The sequence below is a fragment of the Anthonomus grandis genome, chromosome 3, assembly GCF_022605725.1.
Source record: "Anthonomus grandis grandis chromosome 3, icAntGran1.3, whole genome shotgun sequence".
In the NCBI taxonomy this organism is placed as follows: domain Eukaryota; kingdom Metazoa; phylum Arthropoda; class Insecta; order Coleoptera; family Curculionidae; genus Anthonomus; species Anthonomus grandis.
The window spans coordinates 32947582-32975451 of NC_065548.1; the positions used below are offsets into that span (position 1 = coordinate 32947582).

The following is a 27870-nucleotide window of genomic DNA, read 5'->3' on the forward strand; positions in this document are numbered from 1 at the left end:
CTAAACGTGGTCTCATTAACAAAGGAACCCACATGTAGATTCACCAAAACTCAGAAAATGACAGTATAAATAAATAAAAACAAATTTAATATTAAAAAAATAAGGATTTCTCGAGTCTCCCACATAAGCGTGACGCTTCCAGACAATCAAATTGACTGTCTTTATCATAAATGACACTATAATTATTAAAATTTAAGACAAATATTAATACTGAAATATCCTAAAATAATTAAATAAGTCCGGCGAATCTACATTGTTGTGAAAACACGCTTATTAAAAATATAAGCCATATTTTATCGAGTAAGCGCCTTACCATATCTTAAGCGTTACGTCATCATATGGTTGCGCTCGAATTGCGTCATGTCTAACAGCTGTCAGAATCTAAATATTAGCTATACCTTTCATCGGTATTGAATTCGTTTTGAAGACTGACCTAAACCATGAAAATACCCATTTGTCTAAGTTTTCAAAACGTTTTGAGTCTAAGTCCGATCTTATAGATTTTTAGGATCAGATCTAGATCGTAACAAAATAAAAATTAATTTCGCCCTGAAAACGTTTATAAAGGGCAAACATTTGCCCAAGAGAAAATACAATAAACAAAAAATTTACTAGCGTAAACATAACCTTACTCATACTTTTTTTTCCACAGAAACAAACACAAACTAATCAAAAATCAATTTAAAAAAAAGGTGCAACCTCACCTTTACGTTCTTCACTGTATTTTTTGCAAATCTATTCGCTCTTGATAATTTATTCTTTTCTGCATTTTTATTTGGTTTGGATGTCTTAACTATCTCATATACATTAATATATTAAATAAATTAAAACTAATACTAAGAAATATATTGCTTCTCAACTCTAAAAAAATATCAAAAAATTGATATCAATATTTATTGTTTATTAATGTTTGTATCTGAATGTTCTCTCTGACTTTGACATATCAAGTTTATTAGCGGTCTCGGGAGACCGCAAACAAACGCTTAAAGCGCCTTATATGGTGACGTCATGACTTGATCGCTCGAATGAGATGTCTTAAAGGCGCCTATAGCCGCTTAAATATAGCTATAGTAATTACATCTGATCTGACTACCTGCCCGCAATCCGTCAACGTCATGCCGGCCGCTAATGTCACCATAATAAGGATACAGGGCAATGAGCACCACTAACATCAAATATAAACGTCTAATGAAATGTTCAGACATTCCCAAGCATGGGTAACCTGCACTCTGCTAAGTTAAAGAGAGAAAAGCTGAATTAGCTTATAGTTACTTCAAAATTACAAATAATATTGTTAACGAAAATTATAAACTAACGGTGAATTCCATAAGATTCTGAGTAAGTTCCTAAAACCATTCCTAAATAGCCAATATTCAATGACATCTATGCGCTCAGAGCAAGGGAATGGTACTATCGATTTATAAGTTTCACCATTTTATGGGTGAAATAGAATATTGAGATTGTTATATATTTAAATTATTTTAAATTAATATTTAAATTAATTAAACGTAACATTGACATTGTTATAACATGTTTTACACAGTAGTGTCCATCATCAGGGAGATAATAAAAGATCGTGAACAAAGACACAAGAAGCAAGAAAAATTTGAAGTTTTAGAGAGAAATTGATGAAAGATGTGACTAATTATTATTATAAAAGCAATTTTAATACAATAATAATTCCTTAAAAGATTAAATTTCTTCCTCCAATATTTCCCTTAAAACTGATGTGATGGAATAAATAGTATGTTCCAAAAATATTGAACTCAAACCTACGTAATATATATGTTGAGAAGTCCAAAAAGTGCCAAGCAATATAATAAATGACGCGGCTAACCCAATGTCTAGTAAATTGTAAAGTAATGCAATGAGTGGTATATAATAGGAAATTGTAAAAGGCAAAAACAATGTATTAAAAGACTATGAAGAGTTAAAACACAGTGAATGAAAAAAATTGAGTACAAGAATAACGTATTTTGATCATTAACACACTACGGATTGTTGTTTTGTGTAGCTTTATTTATTTCTAGTATTTCCAACAAATCAAGTTTATTTCTTTTGTGGCAGAAATGTTAAAGCTTTGAGTCAGTAGCTTGTTTAAAACCGTGATTATTAAGATAAACATGTCTGGAAAAGTTATATTTAATGCCTGTAGGGCAAATATTTCAGTTATTGTTCTCTTTACAATCTCCAATGTTCTCTCTCTACAATGTTCACCGATATTTGTAGCAAATCTTCTATCGGTGTGTAAAATGCAATTCTTACTTGAGCACCTTATCTGATAAATTCCTGATTTTAGTTCTCGGGGACAAGAGCCTTCGTCATTACAGTTGACAATAAATGATCTCAATGTATGTCTAGTTTTAAAGTTATCATGATATTGTATAAATGAAATATGTGTTTAATTTGATATGAAATCGAACCCAAAAGAGGAATAGCAAAATATTTTAGGTCCTTTGGTTGTTTGGCTTTAAAATTTTTGTTTAAAAAAATGATTGTTTGAAGCTATTTGTTTTATATTGTTTAACTCTGTGTTGAAGTCAACTTTACCCAGGCGGAATCGAGAAAAGTCTAGTAAGGTAAGAATGGAAAGCCGCGAATTGTTGGTTATTAGGTTGGTTGGAATTGTAAGGCATGGTTACTGTCTGTGGATGCGGGTTTACGTTATATCGAAAATTTGGTTTTATTGTTTATCCGTGTTATTTTAAGATATTTAATGTCCTTTTTTTGTTTCTTTGTTCACAGCCAATTCTTTTTACTGTCCCCTTGATTATCAAGACTGCTGTGTCCAAAACATGTTGAGAATGAGTGGAGTGAAACTGTATGTTTTTCATTTTGGCTTACATTAAAAAGGGAATGGAAAGTATTTAGAATGCTTTTAATTATTATTCCATTTGTTTTGTTTCTTGTTTCTTTGTTCACAATCAATTCCTTTTATTGCCCCTTGATGGTGGACACTGCATGAATGTTTGAAATTTACAAATTCCATTGCACGGCGACGAGTAGCTTTTTAAAAAAAAAGTGAGTTTTAAGAAAATTTAATACGTAACGCGAGTTATGTGATGCAACCAGGTCGATAACCCCGATGACCGGACAATCCTGCTTATTCATATAATATTGCATTATTATTGTATAGCAAAATAAGCATATTTAAGTTAATATTAGTTCCCATAATTAGTTTTTACTTTTACTTATCTTTTAATTTTCGAGTAGTAAAGATCGTAGTTAAATAGATAGTCAACCTTTTTTTGTGCAGAATTATTTGAATAAATTTAAATTTTTTTAAAGTTAGTATTCACATATAATTCCATCGCTGGTGCAGTCGTTTATGTAGGTGTCTCAGAGGTTCCTGGTTTTGCAAAAATATTGTCGAGCCCAGAAAAGCCCAAAAAAAGGAGACCACAGTTGCGAAGACAAAAATCGTAAGTGATTTTTCCTTCCCAATACCATTATTTTTATATTTTACCTTATGCAATTGTTGTGTATTTAAAAAAAAATACTAAAAGTGCTAAATAATTCGTTTAGACTACCTAACACTAGTCAAATTTTCAAATTACATTTCATTATTTTTATGTCATATTTTATGTTAACGTCACATTCTGAAATTGAGGTATAAGAGTGTTACTCATAGAAAAGAATTTTAAAATTTCAAATTTTACGTTATATCCTTTAAATTTAAATATATGTACTCTTACAGCAGGAAAAGAGATTGCTCGTACCCTCAAAACATTTACAGGCATTAGCGAACATTTAGAGTTTTTTATTTCAAGCGTAGATAAGTTTTATAATAGATATTATATAGGCACTATCGATGAATCTCTTAAAGAATTTGTTTTTGCTGCAATTTGCTCTAAAATTACCGAAGAAGCAACCGATTTTTTAATTGTAGACCAGATTTGATTACCTGGCCCAAAATAAAAGACGCTTTAAGACAACACTTTGGTGATAGAATAAATAGACAAGTTCTTGCTCAACAGCTAAATTTTTTGACTCGATCTAGAAGAAAATCCATTTTAGACTTTATCGAAAGAATAAAACTTTTAAAATCTCGTATTTCTTTAAAAATTGCTTCCGATACTACCCTTCAAGGCACTAAAGACGCTTTATTAGAACAAACAGATCTAACAGCCTAACAGTGAACTTTGAACTATTTTAATATTGCACAATCCTAAAAACATCGATGATGCAGGTGCACATTTTTTAAATCATGCCTTAATTGAACAACAAATTGATGCTCGTTCGTTTACTCCACGACAAGAGAATTTTAATATTTACAAAAATAGAATATATCCCCAAATAAATAACCATCAAAACCTTACTCATATATATTCTATGCCTCCACAAATCCAAGAACCTTTAATTAATCATTTACCAACTCCAAATTATATTTTAAATAATAGTATTTAACCCCAGCCTCAGTATCCGCTTTCGCATTTCCTACTCGCGTTGCGATTTCATGGTGTTACGACAAGGTTAGAAGGGTTACAAGTTTGGTTTTTTTTTAGTTTTACAAGGTTACCCTATATATTTATTTTTGATAAACAAAGAACTATTGTATTTTTGAAAAACGATCCATTGGAAGTTCTCTGTGAGATCATTAAAGAACACTTTACGCCTAAAGCCTACATATTGTTTACACTTTGTAAATAAATCTCTCGAACCCATTATAATTAATGTTTTTCAAAAATAATTCAAAAATTATTCATTTAAACTGTACATATCTAATACCCTTTTAGAAGATATAACTGACGTAGAACAACAGCTAAAGATTAAATATTATCACGAAACTAAAACATCCCATAGGTATTCAAGAAAATATACTTTCACTTAAGAAAAATTCTTATTGGCCAAATTTAGAAAATGACGTCAAAACATATGTAAATCTTTATGAAATTTGCCAAAACACCAAATATGAAAGGCAACCTAATAAAGTAGTTTTCAAACCCACCCCTATTAGTTATGAACCTTTTGATCATATCTATCTAGATATGTATAAGACCCACAATACTTACTTACTAACAGTAATTAATAGCTTTTCTAAATTAGGACAGGCATACCCTCTTTTATCCCCTACAATAAATAAAATAAATTTATTTGAAAAAGAGCAACTAGATTTGTCGATAGTCTTTAATTCTAGACAATATAATGTTACAATTAAATACCTTAAATTCCATAATTACCAATATTGAAAATGCAATCTCCTTTGCTCATGTAAATAAAATGCATACCTCGATTCTTAACCCTAATCAACTTTTAACCTTAATAGAAAACATAAAAACAATATATAGTCCAAATCGAAGAATACCTGAATTTAAAGAGTTAATTAATTTTTATAACTATTTATCTGTCCCAGTAATTATAAAAAATAACTCAATTTTGTTTTCTATACACATACCAATTATTTTTCCCAACCATTATATCCTTTACAAACTCTACCCCATACCTCTTGCAAACAAAACCATTCTTATATCCAACCCCTATATCCTGCTCACGCAAAAAGAAAGAAGGGCCACGGGAGAAGAATGTCCGCAACTAGAAGACCTTTTTATCTGCAAAGAAACCACTCTAACGAAAGATGAACGTTGTCTCTTTGAAATGCTAACAACCTCACATAACAGATGCACATTAACCAGCATTAACTTCCAAAGAAGTACCAACGCCTAAATGGAAATCAAATTTTGGTAATTCCTGTGAACTTAGAACATTGAAAGGCTAGAATTAGTAAACAACAACTTTGTTTGAGTCCAACATGTGCACAGGGGCAAGAAGGGTGTTTTGTTTACAAACATATTTGCCGATTCTCTGTTGTCAAGTCGACACCAATTTCCAACAGAGGAAATTTTTAGCTATATTTTAACAACCATTATGACATTAAATTAACTTATTTGTGTTGTATTTTATAGGAAAATTTAAAATAAAAAGTATAAATACTACAATTAACCTATTTTAAGAATAAATATAATATCCTTAAGCAAAAAATAAACAAAATTATTAACATTCTTATCCCTAAAACTGCTTCTAAAACATTTGAAGCGACAACACCGGAGCTTAAGCGCGTGTTAGTTTAGTGTCATCTGTCAAACGGCTTTTTGTTTATTTTGTATATTCGGGATTCGTGTATTTCTTTCATTTTTGGTTTAAAAAGGAAAAAGGCCACATTTTAGTGTTTTTTTAAATTGCTAGGATGGCAAAAACTTGTGTCGTTTGTGCCGCATCATGATAAAAAGGTGATTCAAGCCGATCTTTTTACAAGTAAGTACCGATACTTTCATAACATCACATCATGGGGTTACCATCATCATAAGCGTAGAATAGGGGATCTTATTAGGTATAAATCTAATAAAAACTTGAATGTGAAAGTGTGCGTAAAATACCAAAATATTTATATTTTTAAATCTAAATATTTTTTTGAACATATTCATCTATAATTAGGCTATAAAAAATATAAAACTAGAATTTTGTCCCTGGTTTTATTACAGGATTTTATGTTTTTTTTTTGTTGTTTTGGCAGAAAGAAGGCATAATACCTATGTACCTATCTATATATAGTTATGTTTTTTTAATATAGACATTAGGTAGATAAATGAAATTACTAATTTTTTATTGCCTTTAAAGAATTTTGAAATTTATTTAGATATTGATATCTATGTATAAAGTTAATTTTGTCTTTCCCTAAAATTTGGTCGATAATTTTTTTTTTGTTTTACCATATTGCAACTTACAATAATATATATAGTAATTGGCACCACATATTAATTTATTACTGTAATTTTTTTTTGGTTTTTGATTTAATATCAAATACTTATTATAGATTGCCTAATATATGCCCAAAGGGAACAATGGATTTCATTAATAGAAATCAATACAATTAAAAAGAACATATTTGTTTGTTCAGATCACATCCTTAGAAGTGATTTCTTATATAAGGAAGATAATATTATCAGTAGCCAGACTTTATTCAAAAAAATCAGCTCTACCTCAAAGGTAATATATTTTTCTAGAAGAAAAAAATCGTCACAAAAAGTATTAGTATTACTCTTATATGGTTTATTTATAACTAATACTTATTAAATTAGGTATGTGTGTAAAACTATTTTTTTACTAGGATTTCTGATGCACTGGTTAAAAACACATCAGCGGATAATTCAGTTAATTTACCATGTGATTTACCCTTCAAAGCTGCAGGGGTAGCTTTCCTGAAGAGTGCAAAAACTTCTTTAGCTTCCAAAATGGGTATGTAGTATATAGTACAAACAGTGAAGCTAATATAGACAAGTATGGATAATTAAAATAGATTAATATTTTTGATACACCAAATTATGTATAATTACAGATCTGATCATTCATCATCAACAATAACTGCATCTGAGATTAATAGTTCTACAGTAACCGTGGGGTCTAGGTCAACAATTACTATTTAAAATACACTCAAAATAGACTACTAGTTTTTTGCCATGTATCATCCTATTCTATATATCTTATTTAAAAATGATATAGTATTTTATTGTGTTATATTTGCTTAATTAAATGCAATTAATCAAATGTATGATATTACAAAGATTCTTTATAATAACATACATTTTATTGATCAATTGGATTATTAAAATCAAAATGATATCCTGAGGACCTAAGCACTGATGATTCCACCGTTTCAAAAGCTAAATCACTGGTCACCAAATTATGGAAAAAAAATAAAGAAAATTAAAATTTGAAGATCGCAACAAACAAATTTGCGCCAAAGAAATTGAATTAGATCTCAAGTCATTATTAAAATACTTAAGAAATAATAACATGATTTTCGAAAAAGCCCAACATACTACATATTTTATTTCTACATATGACTTGTAAGAGTACTTGTTTGTATATTACTACTAATAAACTATCTTATCTATTGTACATAGTCTTTATTCTTAGGTAAGCTTTGTTTTTAGTATAAATTAATATGATATAATAATTGGTATTAGATATTATATAGGTCACTATTAAATGTCTCAAAACCATTATACAGGCTAAATACTCATAATAAAAATCGTATAACCTCCAAAAAACCTGCAACTCCTTCACAATTTAAACATCCTTGTAGTTTTAACTTTTTCCGCTGAAGCAATAATGTCCCTTTGAAAAAGTCAGCACCATAGAAGTATATATTATGTGATATAAGTAAGTGATGAAAAACTGAATTTTGTCCAATATAACAATATCAATAAAATTTTGCAAAATGTTAAAAATTTGTGTCTTAAAACATGATTTATTAAGAAATCTATAATATTATATTAATAAAATATTTAATTTCCATAAAAATGCTTTGACAAAAATGCTACCTTTTATTAGGACCTTCCTTTAATGAAGTCCGTTAAAAAAAACACATAAATATCTCATAAATGGTAATATTACTTATACTCAAACTCCATAATAATTAATAAAAATTTATCAGGTAAATATTTGTTGACGACGTCACTGGTAAAGAGTGCTTGTATAATGTTTATGATATTATAAAGTGATTTTTGCCATTTCTCTATAAGCATTTGGCATCATTGCATCAGAGATGTTGCAAGCAAACAAACCTGCCCATAGTTCCACGGCATGCTACTTCTAGCCTTTCAATGTTCTAAGCCTGTGAACGAGATAGTCGTCCAGAACGAATGTCAACAAGGACTATACAAAATTCTTGAGACCAGTATCGTTACCCTATCTATTAGCCTATCTATACCCCTGTAGAGATAGGTAATAAAACTTACGAAGGTGAAAGCACATCACAGTTCCAATATAAGCTAGAATGACCCAAATTTTCGTATATACCCAGCAGCAACATCTCAAAACTGACCTTGAAAAAGTAAATTTAGACAAATTAAAGAGAGCCCAAAGAATTTTGTCATCAATTCAGTTACACCCTATCGAAACGTCCGAAAAATTGGCCCACCTTTGGATCGCTCTACTCTCATCAATTGCCGCTTTTGTGTGTTGAATCATTTTGTACATTGGTTGGAATGAAATGGAAGAAGCCTGTTTCATCCCAAAGAAACCTCTTTTACAAGAACGCTCCTATGGACCAACCCTTAGAAAAGAGTCTAATAAACCAGCGCTTATTTTCCGAACTTAAGGAGGGAGGAGTTATGTGATGCAACCAGGCCGATAACCCCGATGACCGGACAATCCTACTTATTCATATAATATTATTGCATTATTATTGTATCGCAAAAGCATTTATAAGTTAATATTAGTTCCCATAATTTACTTTTACTTATCTTTTAATTTCTATTCTCAAATATTAATGTACAAAAATAAGAAGGTAAATACAAATTACTTCTTTTTCCAAATAAAAAGAAGTCTAAAAAAAGTATGAAAAAGATTTTACTTACCTGGCAATATTTAACAATAAGCTTCGCAGTATAAGCGTAATCAGTGAGTATTTCTAAAGCGTTTGGATCAAAGCCGCCATTTAGCTTGTAAGTGATCACATTTTCCAACCTGGACTGTTGGTTTTGCTCTTGATCTGTATTAAACAGTTCGAACAGATATGGAGAGGCGCTAGCCAATACGGCTCTATGCGCATGAATTTCTGTATTTCCGACCTAATCCAGAAAAGGAAGAAAACCATGTAAAGACTGCAATAACTGTAGTTTTATTTTAATTTTCGTTTTGGTAAAATTTAGGGCAGACATATTTTCAAATGGCTATATCCAGGGTGTTTCAACTATATGCATTAGCAAATTTTAAAGCAAGCAGCAAACATTTGGTATGTCAACAATATGTGCTTTTATCCCTAATAATTATATTACTAATATATATTTATATATATTTGTATTATATATATTTGACAGGCGGCAACATATATTGATTTAATATACCTATACCCTAAATTTTACCCCTTTAATAAAATATAATGGTTTAAATACGAAAAAAAAAATGATTACCGTCACCTACATTACGTGGCGGGGTATTCTGTAAATAGACAAAATTAAAACGTTCTCTTATAAAAGAACGAAAATAATATTACATAGAATATTTACCAATAATATGGCATGTATCTAAAATTTAATATTGAATTTTGGCTGCGGTTTGCGTGGTTTTCGTGATTTCATGTCTAACTATGATAAATAAAAATGTTACGAGCAAAAAAGTCACCGCAACCAAAATATCAGATTAGAAAAAATCTAAATCTATCTATTTTAAAATTATTATTGTCTTAAAAGCTACTCACTACTGGATTTAATTTATTTCAAATATTGAAGGATTGCAGCCCAGTAGTGTGTACGACTGACCGTATTTTCAAAAACAACATTTTACCTTACATTCTTTTATAGATAGGGCCATAATATATTGTGACCTATGATCAATAACGACTATACAGGATGGTTTTAAAAATCAGATATTAATAGCGTAGCATGTTTAAGACATTGTATCTTAATACTTGCCACTTGTCGTCCTGTCCAGTAAAGCAAAAATTAAGTCAGCGAATGCTGCTACAGATTTCTATTAATTTTTACTCCACTTTAGAAAATAAAACACCACAAACGCATGAGGAAATTAAAATTATAAATCCAATGCGGCATTACAACCCGTTTTCAAATAGCGATTTGTTCAATTCGAATCTTTAAAGTGGATGTAATACAATCTTAAAAGTCATTGAAATATAGTTCAGTAAAAGTACCTATTTGACTAAAGGTATCTATTTTTTTTCAAAGAAAGTTGCTTCAAAACTTCAAAGGTACAAGGAATTTGACAAGTAACATTTTTTATAAAACCATATTATATTCATTGAACTTTTTTACTGAATGTATTCTTTATGGAAAAAAACACCCTGTATACATCGAACCTATAAAAACCGATTGTCCCGTATTCGGGAGGTCGTTTTTTTTAAATGCAAGATAAAATAAGCTGTTCCTGGTCGGTACAGCCAGGCACCACATACGTGTAGGATGACGTCACAGAAGTGTCGATTCCGACGCATCATGTTCAAACTCTTCAACATCGATTTATGATGGACCTCATCGACAAATTCGAGCATCAAAATCGGCTCGTCGTCCACCGGCAAGTCATGCTCCATATCGGCACCTGCACCCTCGCTAGGGGTTAGGTCACCGTTACCGTCTAGTTGCGGCTGCTCCTCAATGGAGGTAGTCCCGTTAATATTGATTCCTAAAGAGAAAGAAACTATGTTTAAAAAGGGGTATAATTAAATATTTGCATTAGGAACTTTGATATTTTTTCTCCCAAACAACGTATGTTATTGCCTATCCTTCTATAATCATATCAAAAGGTTCAGGTTTTTGAAAAAAAAAATATTTCTTGTTGCATGCTCAATGATGTAAAATATTTTTAGTTCGTATCATATAATTTTAAAGAAATCAAAATCTTAATTTAGATCTTGTAATAGTCTGATAATTATCTTTTAATAGTAATTTAGGTCTAGCAATTATTGTCGAAAAAAATTTAATAAAATTTTTTGAGGACCAGGAAGAGTTTTAAAAATATAATAAGGAAATTTTAATTCCAATATTTACGAAAGGCCATTTACACTGTCAAACAATTCTTATTATATTTTAATTCTAACAGCGTTTCAAAAACTTGACAATAACCTGCTTTATACCTCACTGTGACAGCTATAAATTCAATATCACGATAGCAATAGCTGTCATTTTAAAGTTTTTACTATTTCATACAACCCAAAAACTTGAATGCTTTATTAGTAATGTTAAGAAAATGCTTATTAAACTTCACACTAGACTGGAATAAGACACCCAAACCCAATATTTATAAAGAATTGGATTTAATTTTCTGGTGAATGTGACTAGTAAACTTTAATCGATATTAAAAGACATATTATTTTTCTTAAACCACCTGGTACACTCATCAATATCTTTTTGAAGCAAATTGCAAAGTCACCAGCAAAGAGAAACCCAGCAGAGTGACAGGTAGTGGTAAAGGGTAAAATTAAAAAAAAGCAAAGAGCCCAAAGATCCTCGTGCTACAGCGGAAATTATCGCAAATTCAATCGAACCTGCTGAATCCTTCAAACAAGGCAAGACTCCAGATACATGACTGATACTCCGTTCTCTATCAACCTACCAAGAAGCAATATATGGTTAATTTTGTCAAATGCCTTCTAACAATTGATATAGACAACTTTATTTAGTTTTCTTTAAATTCATTTATGTTTGAACGTTTTAGCTTTACAGGTCCAGATTCCTTAAATATATTGTTTTACAGCATGACTGTTACGGTATGACAGTAAAAACAACACCCACACCTTTGTTTCAATGGTTCACCTTTTTAGATCCAGTAGCCTTAATTTATGTTTTAGCGTATGTGCCAATTTAATAATAGCTTCATTGTATAAGGTATCCAGATGTACAATGAATCGGCGAAAATTTGTAAGGTTACAAAATAATTTTGTTAATTATGGCTCTAAATTAAAAGCTAGATTAAAAAAAACAAAGCCAGTTACCAAGGAAGAAGATAACATTATGAATGTATAAGAATATTTTACTGCATATCCACAATCTTTAATTAGAAGTGCTAAGGATGATTTAGGTTTGTCATTCAATTAAAAAAATATTAGCGTATCATAAAATACATCCATATAAGTCCACCAAAGTTCAGGTTTAGAAACCACAAGACACAGAACGGTAGAATTCTGTGAAAACATTTTGATCCATATTGATGAAGATGCTAGCTTTCTAAGGAGAATAATTTGGACCGCCAAAGGAAAATTTTCCAGATGATAGATGGTTTAGGCGTATGAGACCATGGGATTGGTCGGCGAAATTGCAAGATCTGACATTCGTTGCTTTTTATTCGTAGGGTAATATAAAGGAAAGGGTGTACTAGTTAACAGTAAAGAGCTATACGTCAGCGAGTTATTACCTATCCTAAAGAGATAGATAAAAGAGATATTAGAAGAGCGACGAATATATCCAACAGAAAACGATTTGATAAATGTTTAGAAAATAATGATAATCATTTCGAAAAGTTTCTATAGAAGAGTACTTTACTTTTACGTAAAACTAACGTACTTTTATCTAGATACAATGTTAATTTTTCTACATGTTTTTGCTATAATTTGACACATTTGAGTATCCTTTTTTTTCTTACTTTTGATTGTCTAAAAATTGCCTATATGAATTGTTAACGTCTCATTCTCAGTTTTTAATTTTTTTTCTTAAATATGTATACCTTATTTAGTCTTAAATATGTTTTCTGTTGTTTTAAACCTTTGTACATTAGTCCATGTCTTTTGCGTTCCTCTTTATGTACTGTGTTTTTCTGTGGACTCTTTGACGAAGCAGCTCTGAAAATGGTCTGTATAAACAGACGAAAAGGGCTTGGCGGATTTTAATTAAAAATTACACTGAAATAAAAAAATTGTCTTATTTCGTTTGACTAGTTTATAATAATGTTTCTTTTTTTAATTAAGTTTATTATAAAACATAATGGTAATACTATAACTAAAAATGTCATTATCATTTACTAAACCTTTGTGACATTTTTATATCCAACTATCCAAGTATTTATTTCTTAAACGCGGCTACTTAGGTATAGGATTGTGTTATATTAAATTAAAGATTTTTTAACTATCTATTAGATTAAAAAATAAAATATAGGGGATTTCATTTAATTTTCGACGTGTATAATTCTGATTAAATTGCTCTATTTTATTCATTTTATTAATCAAGTTGTTCTCTTAAAGTGATGTAAAATTTGAGCTTTTTAGGAATTCAAATTGCTGAGAATTAAGTTGCCAATCAACCCGTACAAAATACTACAAAAATCCTATGATAGATTGTAGTTTAGATTTAGCGAATTTTGCAAAACAACAATGTTTTACCAAAAGAACTTGCGGACTTATTGAGCGATGTGTTAGAGCGGTTTACCAGTATTTATTGCACTATATAAAAAAATATGTGACATCTTCTCTTATTTACAAAATATACATAGATAAATCATTTTAAGATATTTAAGAAAAAATATTTATATAAATAATATTGTCAACCAAATTAATTACACTCTAAAATAATAATAAGTATAAAACAAAAAATTTCCACTGTTCTAAGTTCTAAATAATTACTAATCAATTTCACAACCGAATTTGCGAAGCACAAAATGCAACCGTAGTGCAATTTGTTTGTATTTCATCTTTATTTTACTATGGGTTGACATAATTGTTAGGTATAAAATACAAGCTCGAAATCTAGGGAGATCATCAGTTATTCGATAACCACTTCGTGCTGATCCTCTACCCTCCGGTAGGAACCGGTTGGACCATAAGCCGCTGGTCTCCGCCTATGGGGGGAATACCCTTGTAAGGGGGTAACTCTGCCCTTTGGGGGAATCGACGAATTACCTGCAAGTTACCCGGTCGGTCTCCTAACCTGAGGGAAGGGTTGGCTCGGATAGCTAGGTTCCGGGGAATCCCGGGGCATAGTTATCCAAATGGTTGAATTTAAAACTATTTCTTAATTTATACCCTATTTCAGAAGTGTATAGAGCAATAAACTGGGGAATTCCGTTCTGTTTGGCTACATTTCGTGGTAGTTCATAGGCGCAGGTACTTATAATATTTATGAATTTAATTTTCACGGATTAAATGCTTTTATTTTAAAAGAGATTAAATACTAAATAAATACTTTTAATTCTTTTGTATAGGTACCTATCTTTTAACGCTTTGTAACATGCAAAAATGGGGTCTGGTAATATATACAGACTATAAATACTTTTAAATCATATTTTAAACGTTAGTAGTCACTGCTACGCTCTAGTGTAATTACAATATTATTATCCCAATATTTAAAAAATGGAGGTATTCAGTCCAACGAAAAGATGTACTAAAAATTATCCACTATCGCTGAGTGAAAAAGTTATTATTTTAAATGTACATGATTGCATAAAACACGATTACCCTAGTTTTACTGTGCAAGAAACTGTGCCAGATCCAAAAGTGACATTTTCAACTGTTTTACTCTACATATTATGTTCAATAAATTTGTGAAAAAAATATATTATTCCATTTAAACAAAAGTAACTTTCTAAAATAAAATAGCATTTAAGTACATTAATTGTAAGGTAAAAAACAAGTCCCAGTTGCACGCCTTTGGCGAACCGTTTTCAATGTTTATCAGTGGGTAACAATGGGCAAAACTCATAAATTGACCCAAAACCGGGTGGCACTACCTGCAATCAACGAAAAGAAAGAATTTTACATTGAAACTAATACCCAACTAAGGTAGTGGCATAAAATATTGGTGGATCACCAGGTACCACTTTTGCATACCTAATGAGGTTTTATTGCTCTACACACTTCTGAAATAGAGTATAGGTATTTCTATTGTTGATAACGCCCCTTAGCTAAAAACCAATAGTCAAAGTTACACCCTGTACTACCCTTGGCCTTTTGTGGTAAGGCCCTTTGTACAGCCTAAGGCGACACAATACATTTGTCAAACAAACTAAGTCGTTTTCCTCGAGCTATCTATCCCCATCCCCGTACGACACGCATAATCAAAGAGCTAGAAAGACCTACTGGCCCTTTAATCAACGCAGCTGCGCAGGAACTACTTTACTTGAGAGGAGTTGGAGGTCCGCCGGACCAAGACGACTGGACGGCGTGACAATTAAAATGACATACAAGAATTTTGGAGTCTTTTAATCTAATTTGATATTGCATAATTACAAATTATCATTATAATTCTTACAGTGATTGTATCATTATTAGATTATATCTCTATAATCAAATTTAAAAAAATTAATGAATTGCATAAATTTAGTTTTGTTTGTGTATGTCTTAAATTTGTATAATTTAGTCGCATATAGGCAATAAATGTTAATTTATTATTAAATATAATGCAATAGTTTTTAAATCTGCAACCACTGAAATTTTTATATGGCAAATTTCAATATCAACATTTTTTGAGACGAGATCAGCGTGTTTTTAATTGAAGTCAAGGAAGAGAACTTTTGATTTCGAAGCATTTTAATTAAAATTATAACATTATTAAAACAAACAAAAAATCAGCAAAAAAAGAACGTTTAAACATGGGAATCGTCGGCATACTGTTGAAGTTTAGAATAAGAGATGAAATTTTTCATATCTGCGAGATATAGGAAAAATAACAACGGCCCAAGAATAGATCCTTGTGGCATGCCAGATTTAATTATATATAGTTAAATTTTGAAACATAAGGATGTTGTTCTACTGCTACGCAATGATAATTATTACTGGGATAAGATATTTTTAAAAAGAAATAGAACTAGATACTTAAAAAGTTATAATAGTGTAGTAGCAAGCAACATAGCATCAAAAAAAGTTTGCTGAAGTCAAGAAGGCAGAAGCCAATTTTTTTCTTTTGTTCTTCATTAACTCTTATATCTTTAACTACGTTAATAACCAAGATGTATGTTGTACTATACTGATTTCTAAACCCGTAATACATCATTTGTATTACAAAACGTTTTTAATTGTATTAACGTTTGTAATTTGTATTACAAATGTTTTTTTTAAATTTTAAAAATTACAAACAAAACACTTATTTTGGGGTAATTTTAATAATAGCTTTTTTCCGTTTTTCAAGTATACAGGAACTTTCAAGTGTATTACACTAGTACTAAAATAATTAATGATATTTAACAGTTTTGGATAAAAGAAGAACATAAAATTTTATTCTTTATTGGTAATTCATCCTCTCTTACACAGCCAGTACTAATGAGTTTATTAACAATATTTAAACAATATTTAATTTATCAGACAAACTATTAGAAAATATATTGTAAAAGAAATGTTGTCCCCTTATAGTGTGAGTCAAGGTGCTAGAGCTAGCGAAATATAGATGGAGTAAATTCAAAAACATCAAAGTTATTCCAAGATTTTACTTTTTGACAACGAGACTTGCCGTCATAGGCTTTGCCGGTATTTTTCTTAAAATACAAGTTTTTTTCTCATGTTATGACTATGTAAAGCTTCTACAACTCGATAATATTGAAAGACGTCTATTTTATATTTAAATAATTATATGCGTTGCTATTAAAATATGCAGTAGGATTGTTACTATTTAATTTGTAGTATATAGCTCTTTCATTGCATATATTTGTAACCACCTCAGTTTTTAAGTCTGAGGTGTTAATTTCCGTTTTAAATTTTTGTTCTTCAAAAAATTGCAATAATTTTAAATCTTGAGATACACATTTGAAAAAAACTTCTTTTGGTAATACATGCTGTGAAATTTTCTGCTAACCTGATTACTCGTAAATGTTAGAACAATCGGACCCCATAATTATAAGAGAAACCGTTTTATTAGAAACGAACTCTTTCAAGGGATTTGTCTTATCTACGAAATATCCTGTAGATAAAAAGGTAATAGAAGATAAAATACACTTTGATAAGCCATATCAAATGGTACTTCGGTGCTTGCAAAGTTTGTAATAAAAATTCAAAAATATATACGCGAGCAGTAAAAAATTATTTTTTGGTTGTATTATGTATTAATAATAAAATTCAAATTAACATCCAATATACTGATACTCTCAATAAATAAGTTAATGGATAGTTAAAGTTATCACAATAAATAAAGTATTAAAAAAAATAAATCAATGCTTTAACTTACACGTTCGTTAAATGTACCATTCGTTAAACCAAATATTCAGCACCAACACAATATTTTAATAATTTAATTTCATGACATTCTTTATTAACCCAATAATTTATTAAATTTAAATTAAATTGTTAATAAGAAAAAAAACACTCACAAAAAATCTATTACAGGAAAGGAGGCTATTATTATGACGATGGCCGTGACAAATCCGGTCAGTAATTCGCTTGATTGGATGTATTTCTGCAATCTAATTTAAAACTGACGACCATACATCCATCCGATTTTCAGTGAAAATTAATACTTTTCAACTGTAGCTATGGGTTTATTGGAATATAATTATGTAATGTTACACAAGAATAATTATTAATTGTTAAGAGTATACAAGCTTCAAGATCTAGGTACTCTTTATACAGACGAATTGTAAACATTTAAAAAACAACGGTGTAAGAATGTGCAGAGACAAATAGACGTATCAATATACAAAACCTTGACTTCTATTTCAAATCTTTAGTAAGGTTTGTATAAGTACTCTTCTTTTTTTTTCTTTATGAACATTTGCACTTGCTGTTATAAACCATTTGCGTAAGAAGTGGAATTATAAATCAATCTATATATATGAGTTTGTCCTGACTGACTGACTCATCATCGCAGAGCCCAAACTACAATAGCTAGAAACGTGAAATTTTGCCAACGGGTTCCTTTTATAATGTAGGCACCGGATAAGAACGGATTTTTCGAAATTCCACCGATAAGGGGTAAAAAATGGGAAAATTGTTACCCGTGACCTCGAGAACTAAGGGGGCGTGGCTTCGGAGTTTGAACGGAGACTGCCCGCACCAACGAGTCGCAGGCAGCAACTTAAGAAAAAAAAAATTAACTGCAACAATGTTTTTTTATAATGTAGGCTCCGGATACGAACGAACTTTTTGAAATTCCATCGATAAGGGGTGTTAGCGATATGATAAATATCGCATAGCGGCATAAGACTGATTAATAAATACGATTGAAAAAGTGCCTCTGTATTATTTATATTTTGGTAGACATAACAACAAGGCGGGTCTATGCGATACTGATACCCGAGACGTGACTCGACTCAGTCTTACCGCTCGCTCTGCATCTAACGAATCATTTTTAAGATTATTTGTGTCTTGGTTTTACAATAATTATATTATATTAATCGCGACCCTTGATCTCAAGAAAAACGGCATGGCAATTGTGGGTTGCATGTACTATCAATGAGGCGAGGCTTCGGATTTTATTTTTGTGTATTGTGGGTTGCATTTACTATTATTGGAGGCCTTCTTCGACTTTTCTTTTATTTTCACGCGAGCAACACCGCGGACATGCAGCTAGTAACTAATAAACTAATTAATTTCTGTATATCAGTACTTGTCTCCAAAACCATATAGTATAAATACATAGATTCATCAAAGTAATCTGTAAGGAAGATCTTATCAAATGAGATTTTCATTAAATAATAAAAGAACATGGTGTATCTATAAGTCCATTTTTAATATTTTATATGTATATGAATTAATATGTTCGAGTTGATAGACGTTTCAATATTTGTAAAGCCTTTTAAATTTCCACATTTGCTGATTTTTAAATCAAATGTTATACTCCATATATTTTTATTATACTACTGCTCAGTTGATAGTTTTTTTTGAAAAGTTTAGAAAAAAATTGATTAATCATTTGATAATATGACAATAAAAAAACCAAAATTATCGTCTAAGTGTACAAAACCGTAAACGATCAATATCGTAAATGTCTCGATTTAAAAGTTTATGGTGTCTGAACCGCCGAAAAGAGGAAATAAAACAAGAACAATTTTTTAGATAATAACGTGTAAATTTGAGTTTTTCTTTTTGTATTAAAAAATTATTTAGTTATTACGTTATTTAGGAATTTTAAAAGAAACTGAGGATAAAACATTAGCTTCTGGTTACCTAGTAAATGATTGTATTTAAGATTTATTAAAAAAATTATCTTTGGGACTGAATTAAATAATGACAGTTAAACTCTTAAAAGTCGTTATGGCAGTCCACATGGCAAATAACATATAGAGATGGAGATTAGTCACCAACTAGACTTGATGAACATTTACAAGGTACAACAGTATGTGATGAGCCTTAAAAATGTAATTAATTCAAAAAACAAAATTGTATGCATCCTACATCATAACAGTCATAGAATACATAGGAACTTTCACGATTTAGTAATATTTCTTGAAACCAATGATTTTAAATGATGTCACGTTGTTATACTAATTGAGAGTTGGTCTGTTGAAAACATGAATCTTGCAACTGCTTATATATAGTTTCAGTGTGTACTAATAATGCAAAATGAAATCAGTAAGAAACCCTACGTGAAAATAGAACAAAACATGGAGGACTTTTCTAAATCAATGTCTTGCATTAAAACCCCTGTTCATAATATAGAAAAATCTACATTTCAAACTCATACAACCTCTATCCTCAACGAAAATCGACGTATCTAGTAATTTATTTAATGGCAAAAACAAAGAATTAGAGCTATTAAACTCCAACCTAGTAAAGCAACTAAACGCAATAGAAGACGAGATAAAGAAAAGGAGTTTAGACTATTTAAGATGAGAAATCATATCAGCAACTCAACTTACTTGATTGACTAACCCCAGTGTGCAAAATTGTGTCATATGAAGCCATGTAAAAACTAATGTCCCTGCGACTGTCGTTAACGATAAAGTGGTCTAGTATGGCTCAAGCACCCAACTGTCATTCTTAAATAAATGACCTTAACCCTCATCAGTCTCAACTCTCAGAGGCAACACTCAGTGTCCGTACTCACTCGCAACTTCCGGAAACTGCCCAATCCCGTGAAAAAACAATAGGTAATTATTGGCATTGCCCAGAGAGCTTCACTCTCAGCAGGGGAGAGGAGACAATGGTTATATCTTGGAAGGTGTAAACTGGACACCACCTAACAACAGATAATAGAATTCATCGAAAAACTAGCATGTATTAGTACTCTCAAAAACTTCAAAATTGACATAGTAGTAGTAGTAAGGGTGGGAGAGCTAGAGCTCGGCAAGTAGGCCTAAATAGTCCCTTTTTGCCAACCCCAGAATCACGCACCCCTACGCCTCTACTCCCAATGCGAGGTATTCACTGAGTCCGTCCTTTTAATAAAGGCTTGCACATTGTCCCAGTCCAGATCTTTAAGATCTTCCCGTTGGCGTGTCGTTGCTTCGAAAGTTTTCCTTCTCAGGTAACACCGCCTACCACCTTAGAACATTGAAAAACTAGAATTAGCAACAACAACTTTGAGGTCAACCTGTGCTCAGAGGCAAGGGAGGTGTTTTTTTTATAAACATATTCATCGATTCTCTGTTGTCAAGTTTACACACATTTCCAAAAGAGGAAATTTTCAGCTATATAATAACACATATAATATTATTAATTTAACTTATTGGTATTAGATTTTGGATTTAAAATAAAAATTAGAAATAGAATTATCTTATCCTAAGTACAAAGTTCAAAGCAAAAAGAATATATTAACATTCTTATTCGCAAAACCGATTTAAAAAAATTTAGAATGGCAACACCGCAAGCAAAAGCTGATTTCATCTTGCGAAATGTCATGTCAAACGGCTTTGTGTTTACATTCGGCATTTGTGAAGTTGTGTTTGTTCTTTAGTTTTCGGTTGAAAAACGAAAAAGGTCTCATTTGAAAGTTTTTGTGGACTTTTACGATGGTCAAAACTTGTGCCGTTTGTGCCGCATCTTGGGAAAAAGGCGATCCCAGCCGATCTTTTCACAAGTAAATACCGATACTGTCATAACATCATATCAAGGGAGAAGCGTTACCATAAACATAGAATAGGGGATCATAGAAATAAACCTACATAAAAACTTATTAAGAAATCTATAATAATTATAAAATATTTAATTTCTATAAAAATGCTTTTTATTAGATATGTACCTTTACTTTAATGAAGTAAGTTCAAAAAACGCACAAAGAGTTCTTAAACAGTAATATTATTTATAATTTAAAGCATAATCTATTACTAATAAATATTTATCATGTAAATATTTTTTACGACGTCACTGGTAAAGATTCCTTGTGTCGGTGGAATCAACAAGGCGATCGAGCAGCGTTGCGATGTTGTTCGCTTTTTCTCTAACATACATTATCTGCATATATTTAACTTTAAATATTGACTTCTTTATAGAGTATTTTATCATATTTTATTTAAAAAAATGCTTCATATTATATTAAAGAGGAACAGTAGTATTGTTTTGTACCTGTAAAAGTAAGTGACAATTTTTTATATTATAAAGTGTTTTGTTGCCATTGCTACATAAGGATTTGGCATCATTGCATCAAAGATGTTGCAAGCAAACAAACTGCCCATAATTCTGCAGCAATGCTAATTCTAGCCTCTCAATGTTCTAAGCCAGAGATCACAGAAACCTAGTAGATGGAAGTGAATGAAGTTTCCTCCCCTATACCGCAATTCGGACAGACCGGGCTTTCTCTTATACTAAGAAGGTGTCGATGCCTGTTTAGACAGTTTAGACAGGAATCCTGACTGAGCCAGGATTCCCACCAAGTCTTTGATACTCTATCGGATCTTTGCCAGTCGCATTGCTTTAGAGACGTCATGGTCTGGTATCATATCCTTGCCCTGCCTACATCCTTCTGTCCTCCTATTCTTCCTTGCTTTTTTCCCAGGCCCAATATTAAGTGCCTGGGAGATTTGCTTTTTACTGAGACCAAGGCACGGTTCGGAGCCTATGAAGAGGCCAACGGAACCTTGCCTTGCCAGTTCGTCAGCCCGCTCATTGCCCTTGACATCCTGGTGTCCTGGGGCCCACCTCAGTTTCACTTCCCTGTGTGCTACAAGTCTTTCCAAAGTGTCTCTGCACTTCTGGACTAGCGCTGCGCTGGCCCTGGGTTACTGGATCGTCTTGAAAACAGCTTGTCTATCAGAGTAGATGCAAATCCCTCCCGTTACCTTCCAATGCTTCCCGTTTACTTGCTATACTTGAAGTAGATAGATAGATCTCCGCTTGGAAAACTGTGGTGTCTTTCTCTAGCGGAAAGGATTCCTCTGTATTCGTTCCCATCCTGTACACTGCGGCCGAATTGGTGCTTTTCATCCATGACCCATCTGTGTACCAGGCCTGGAACCCATTTGGCTCTTTAATTTTGTTTGCCCACCATTCTTCCTTCCCTTGTCGGGATTTCGACTTGAAACCTTTAACCTTAGGTTGCCACTCGATAGTGCATCTGAATGTCAGAATTGGTATGTTCTTACACATCCTGAGAGCAATCGTCATATGACCTTCGCCTAAGTGAACATTGCGCCACTCTCCGCTATCCTTTATCCTCTTATGCGATGGGATCCTCTTATGCGCATGGCCTTCGTCTTATACAGACTGGGAGGTCCGGCAGCCCAAGAAGAATATTTAGAAGTGCCGCAGGCATTGTTCTCATGGCTCCAGTAATTCCCAAACAGACCAGTTCTTGCAGAAATTGGTGTAAAGAAGCCTCTTTCAAAATTGATGTAAAGGAGTCACTTCTTAAGGGGTTACTCGATGGCAATCTTGGCTTGTGGGTACTACTGAAAAAGAATTACGCCCTGGTCGCAATCCTATATCTTCAGGAGCAAATTTTCAGCAGGGCTCTACAGAATGTCAAAGGCTGTAGATAAGTTCTCTTCTTTCATCAAAATGTAAGAGGCCGTTACGTTTCGCTTCCCCTCACCATGGACATGCATATCTGTTGAATCTGTATGAAAAGCACTATTCAACTACTGTTTATTTATTTATTGTTTATTAATGCTTACAAAAAGAAAAACACTTACATAGGTCATTATATTTCGTCCTCGTTTCGTAAATAAGATAACAACGTAGTCTCTCTATTCATACCAAACACCACAATTTTTAAAGTAAACAATCTGCCCGCTCCGGTCCTATGCATTTCTAGGATGGTCCCCATGCCCATTGAATTCATTCTTTGTTTTCGTGCCGTACATTGCGTATCGTTACAAGTGAGTTCAAATTTGTATTTTCCATTTTTTTCACAATTAGTTTCTTTTTAATGTGTAACTATAGTTGGCGTAAGTCATATTAAGGACTCAAAAGATACGTTATCCTAGTGTAGACCCTGATATCCGCTATACCGGACTGCATATTTTGAAACACAGGACGTCAGGGGCATACGGTTGAAACAAGTGCTTTATCATTGGTCAGGTGATTTATGGGCGTTGCGTTCGTTTTAAATATTCTAGAAGAAGAAGACATAATCTAACCTCAAATTCAATGATTGTTGATTTTGGCGTTTGATGAAGTTTGATCGTTATTCGTTTGATTATTTGATTATTATTGCTAGTCGTTTGATCGTTTCGTTGTTGTTGGGTTGTCTTTGAGAGGGATATCTTAAAATTTAGTGAGGAAAATGGCTATGAATGTCGTGTACAAGCTGAAAATGAAAAAAAGAAGGAAATAATTATGCGTATTAACTTAACCACTCCACAAGATGCTGATAAATATCTATCAGCATACAAATTGTATTCAGGGACAAACTGGATTCGAAATGGGGAGTTAAAAGATCCGCAAAGGTAGGGATTTTAACTATTTTTAGGTAAATGTTCGTTATAGCGATTTAACGAACATTTACCTATTTTTATTATAAAATAAGTTTTTATTTGGGGTTTTCCTTAGAGTTGTGTATCATAAATATTATGTGTGCCAATATAGTTCAATAAATAAGAAAAGAAGTTGTACCAAGAGTGAAATGAATACAGGATGTGTTGCAACAATAGATGTTAAAATTTAAAAAATTACAACTAAAACAAAAAGAAATGATGAATACCTAAAGTTAGATATTCCTTTATGTGGTATTATAAATTTTAATTTAAATCATAACCATAATCTTGGCACAAGTGGTAGTTTGAAATTTATGAAGCTTTCTGAAGAGGTAGGCAGCAAAGTTTAATATAATTATGTATAACCCATAAATAGTTGTTTTTCTTTTCGTTATTCAAGCTGGTTCTTTTAAACTTTAGACTAAAAAGATGTTTGAAGGATATTTTGAGAATGGAATGAGCCCTGCCGAAAGTTTGTTATTATTGGAAAAAAATGGCAGATGTCTCTCTAAATCCTACTAAAAATGCACTTTATTACCTTCATAAAAAATGGACTTTAAGGCATCTTGGACAGGTATTTGAGCCAATACCAAAACTTCAAGAAAAAAAAAGTTTTTTCATTAATCAGGTAATTAAACATTTTTAAATGCCCACTTTTATGTGTACGTGTCAATTTTTGTGGTTTTCTTTTTACAATCAAGTACATAACTATGTATGTAAAAACACCCATTATTTTTTTAAATCTTTTCATTTACCTACATTATTTACTGCATTTCTTTGTAAATTTAAGCTGATTTATTTTTAACAAAATTATTATTTAAAATATTTTTATTTTTTACAGGAATAAATATTGAAATTGCAACAGACCCGTGGGCAGTATTGGTAGTTACGCCAATCATGAAAAGAGCACAGGAACTGCAGTCCTCCAAGGAACTGATATTTTGCGACAGTACATCAAGTTGAGACACCAGTGAGACCACAGTTACTGTGTTACTAACAGCTGGTGCCATTCCCATTGCGATACGTTTGCATGATGGGCAAACTACTGAAAGTTATGAACAAGCCTATGGATTGCTAAACAGACATTTCCAAACTCTTTTGGAGGGAATTTTGTAAGTAAATTATTAAATAGTAATTTAACTTTATATTTTTTAATTTGGCTTCTATGACATTTTAACCTTTTAAAATTAAAAACCACAAAGATACCTACATACATGACAATTTACGCTTACTGAATTAGATCAAATTTAAATGTAATTAAGGGAAGGAATCTCTCTTAACACATGTATGTACGCCTTTTTTATGAATAGCTGTACCACCCATAATACTCTAAAAGAATAGTTAGAAACTAGGCAAAAATTACTTGTATTTAAATAGAATATTTTTAAATACACTATGTGATAATGATAATATTATAAACATATATTTATTTTTAGCTAATTATTTTCACTAAAAAAACAACACAAATGAATCTTTTGTAAGTACATTGTATGTTGATTTATTCATATGGGGTTATGGTTTAATATTTTGGTGTATTAGTTTTTTTAATTAATTATTATATTGGTGGTTATGGTTTTATGTTGTTTCTTCTAGGTATTGGTTAATAATAGATAATAGATATAATAGAGCCTATATGTTTTATGACAGACGACTCCAAATCTGAAAAGACAGCTCTTAAAAATACATTTCCAAATTCTACTCAGCTACTGTGTTTTTTTCACGTGCTTCAAAAAGAATGGCGATGGCTTTGTGAAAACAAAAATAAGATTTCCATGGAAAAGCGTCAAATCTTAATGCATTCGTTTCGTAAGGTATAATATAAGAGTATTACACAATGTAAATAAATTATGTTAATACATTTATTTTATAATGCTTACGCTATAGTGCTCATTTTTTAACTATTTTTATTTTTTTTTTTACTTACTTACTTCATTTTATTTATTGTTAATAAGAAATTTACATATTTCTATAATTCTATCAATTGTTTACGTATATTTAAATATATTAGGCATAAATGGCAATAAAAAGCATTAGGTATATTAAGAAACATTATAAAAAGTCCGAAAAATAAATGGAATGCACATTGATATAGCGTTGCTTTTTTTTAGATTATGTATTCTGAAAGTAATGAAGATCTAAATGAACACATGTTAAAGCTGCAGAAAGAAGCGGAGGATTGTCCAAACTTTTGGGCAAGATTTGAAATTTATTTTTCTAGAGGACAAGAGTGGTTGTATCTTCACAGGAAACATTGGGTCATAAGAGGGAACAATAAAAACAATTACGCAGAAGTAACCATCAAAATACTTAAGGACATTATTCTTCATCGTACAAAAGGTTACAATTGTGTAGCATTAGTTGATTTCATTGCTTTTGTCTGGGAGGAGTATTTTAAATGCAAGTTATTAGATTTTGCCCATGGAAGAAGAAACGAAATAAAAAATAATTACTTAAAGCTATGTTCAAAAGTGAATTATTTTAAACTGGAAGATATTGTAACTTTGGGAGATGGATTGTATCAAATTAGTAGTAGTTCTAATATCTTTTTAAAATACATTATTGACGTGCCAATTGGTGTATGCAGTTGTCCTGCAGGCATAAATGGGTCATTTTGTAAGCACCAAGCTTACCTACATAAACATTTAAATATTCCATTTTTGAATGATCCCTGCTATTAATTTTCAAGAAAGAGCATCACTTGGGCGGCTAGCTCTTGGCGAGAAATGGCCCGAATCCAAATGGTTTTTGGCCCTAAGTGAGTTTTCAGAAAATGCAGATAATATACAAGATTGTGGTTATCAAGAAAACTATCTCGAAACTAGAATCGATGCACCATCTTCATTATTTGACGAGACAATAATGGAGATTGATGACACGTTGGAAGATGACAACAAAAAGGAAGATGTAATTGAAGAAATTAAAGAAGAATGTAAAAAATTTGATAAAATGCTTAAGGAAATACCTTTAAAAGCATTAGAAAGACTTGCAAACAAACTAAAAAGAATACAAACTGCGCCGCAGCTATATTCTTTCATAGACAGTAAAGTTTCTAGGGTCAAAAGCAACTCAAAAATAAAAGTCCAGCCAACAACTGCTTTTCGAAGACGGCCTGGAGCCACTCGTGGAGGTTCAAGAATCCCTTCAGGAAGACCACCTTGTGGCAAACGTAGTAGCCAAAATGCTGTCAAAGGTAGTGGTAAAAGTAGTGGAAAACGAAAACATAACATAAGTTTAAATATATCTTTAAATCAACGAAACGCAATTATCCATGGTCGCGCGCATTAAATACATAATATGTACAAAAGTAATAAAAAATATTGTTTAGATTTTTTATTAATTTTTTATTTTTAATCTGTAGTTATGTAACACCTATATTCGTTACAAGTGGTTCCAATAAAGTTTATGCAGTTTAATATTTTAATAAGTAAATTATTTTTGCATATCCATAAACAAACACTATGAAAAAAACCATCTGCTTTATTTTATTTGCGAATTAACAAATTTAAGCATGTTTAAAATACATGTAATTGCTCTCCCCTAAATATTTCAGAAAAAAATATATAAATATTTATCTATAAAATTTAATAATCACAAAAAATCCACGTAAATTAATGAACTATAATTTATCGCCCGCCACGTTAATCTAACCAA

The 27870-nt window shown here is 31.3% G+C and overlaps 1 protein-coding gene and 1 long non-coding RNA gene across 7 annotated transcripts in view; one reads left to right on the plus strand and one right to left on the minus strand.

The window, feature by feature from the left end:
- Positions 1–27870, minus strand: part of LOC126734046 (influenza virus NS1A-binding protein homolog) — a 134289-nt gene that overhangs the window by 68306 nt on the left and 38113 nt on the right. For all 3 annotated transcript variants that reach the window (XM_050437564.1, XM_050437563.1, XM_050437565.1), the window contains 2 exons: positions 10913–11139; positions 9360–9572 (listed from right to left, as the gene is read on the minus strand). In XM_050437564.1, the coding sequence (XP_050293521.1) occupies positions 9360–9572; positions 10913–11139 (440 nt within the window). The remainder of the gene's footprint in view (positions 1–9359; positions 9573–10912; positions 11140–27870) is intronic.
- Positions 3220–27550, plus strand: LOC126734051 (uncharacterized). Of its 4 annotated transcripts, none has more exons than XR_007659940.1 (4): positions 23398–24192; positions 24296–24847; positions 25061–25331; positions 25813–27550. It is a non-coding gene; the product is annotated as an uncharacterized LOC126734051 (long non-coding RNA). The 4 variants fall into 4 exon arrangements; XR_007659939.1 differs by having other exon boundaries at positions 24296–24551; positions 24640–24847; positions 25061–27550; XR_007659938.1 differs by having other exon boundaries at positions 25061–27550.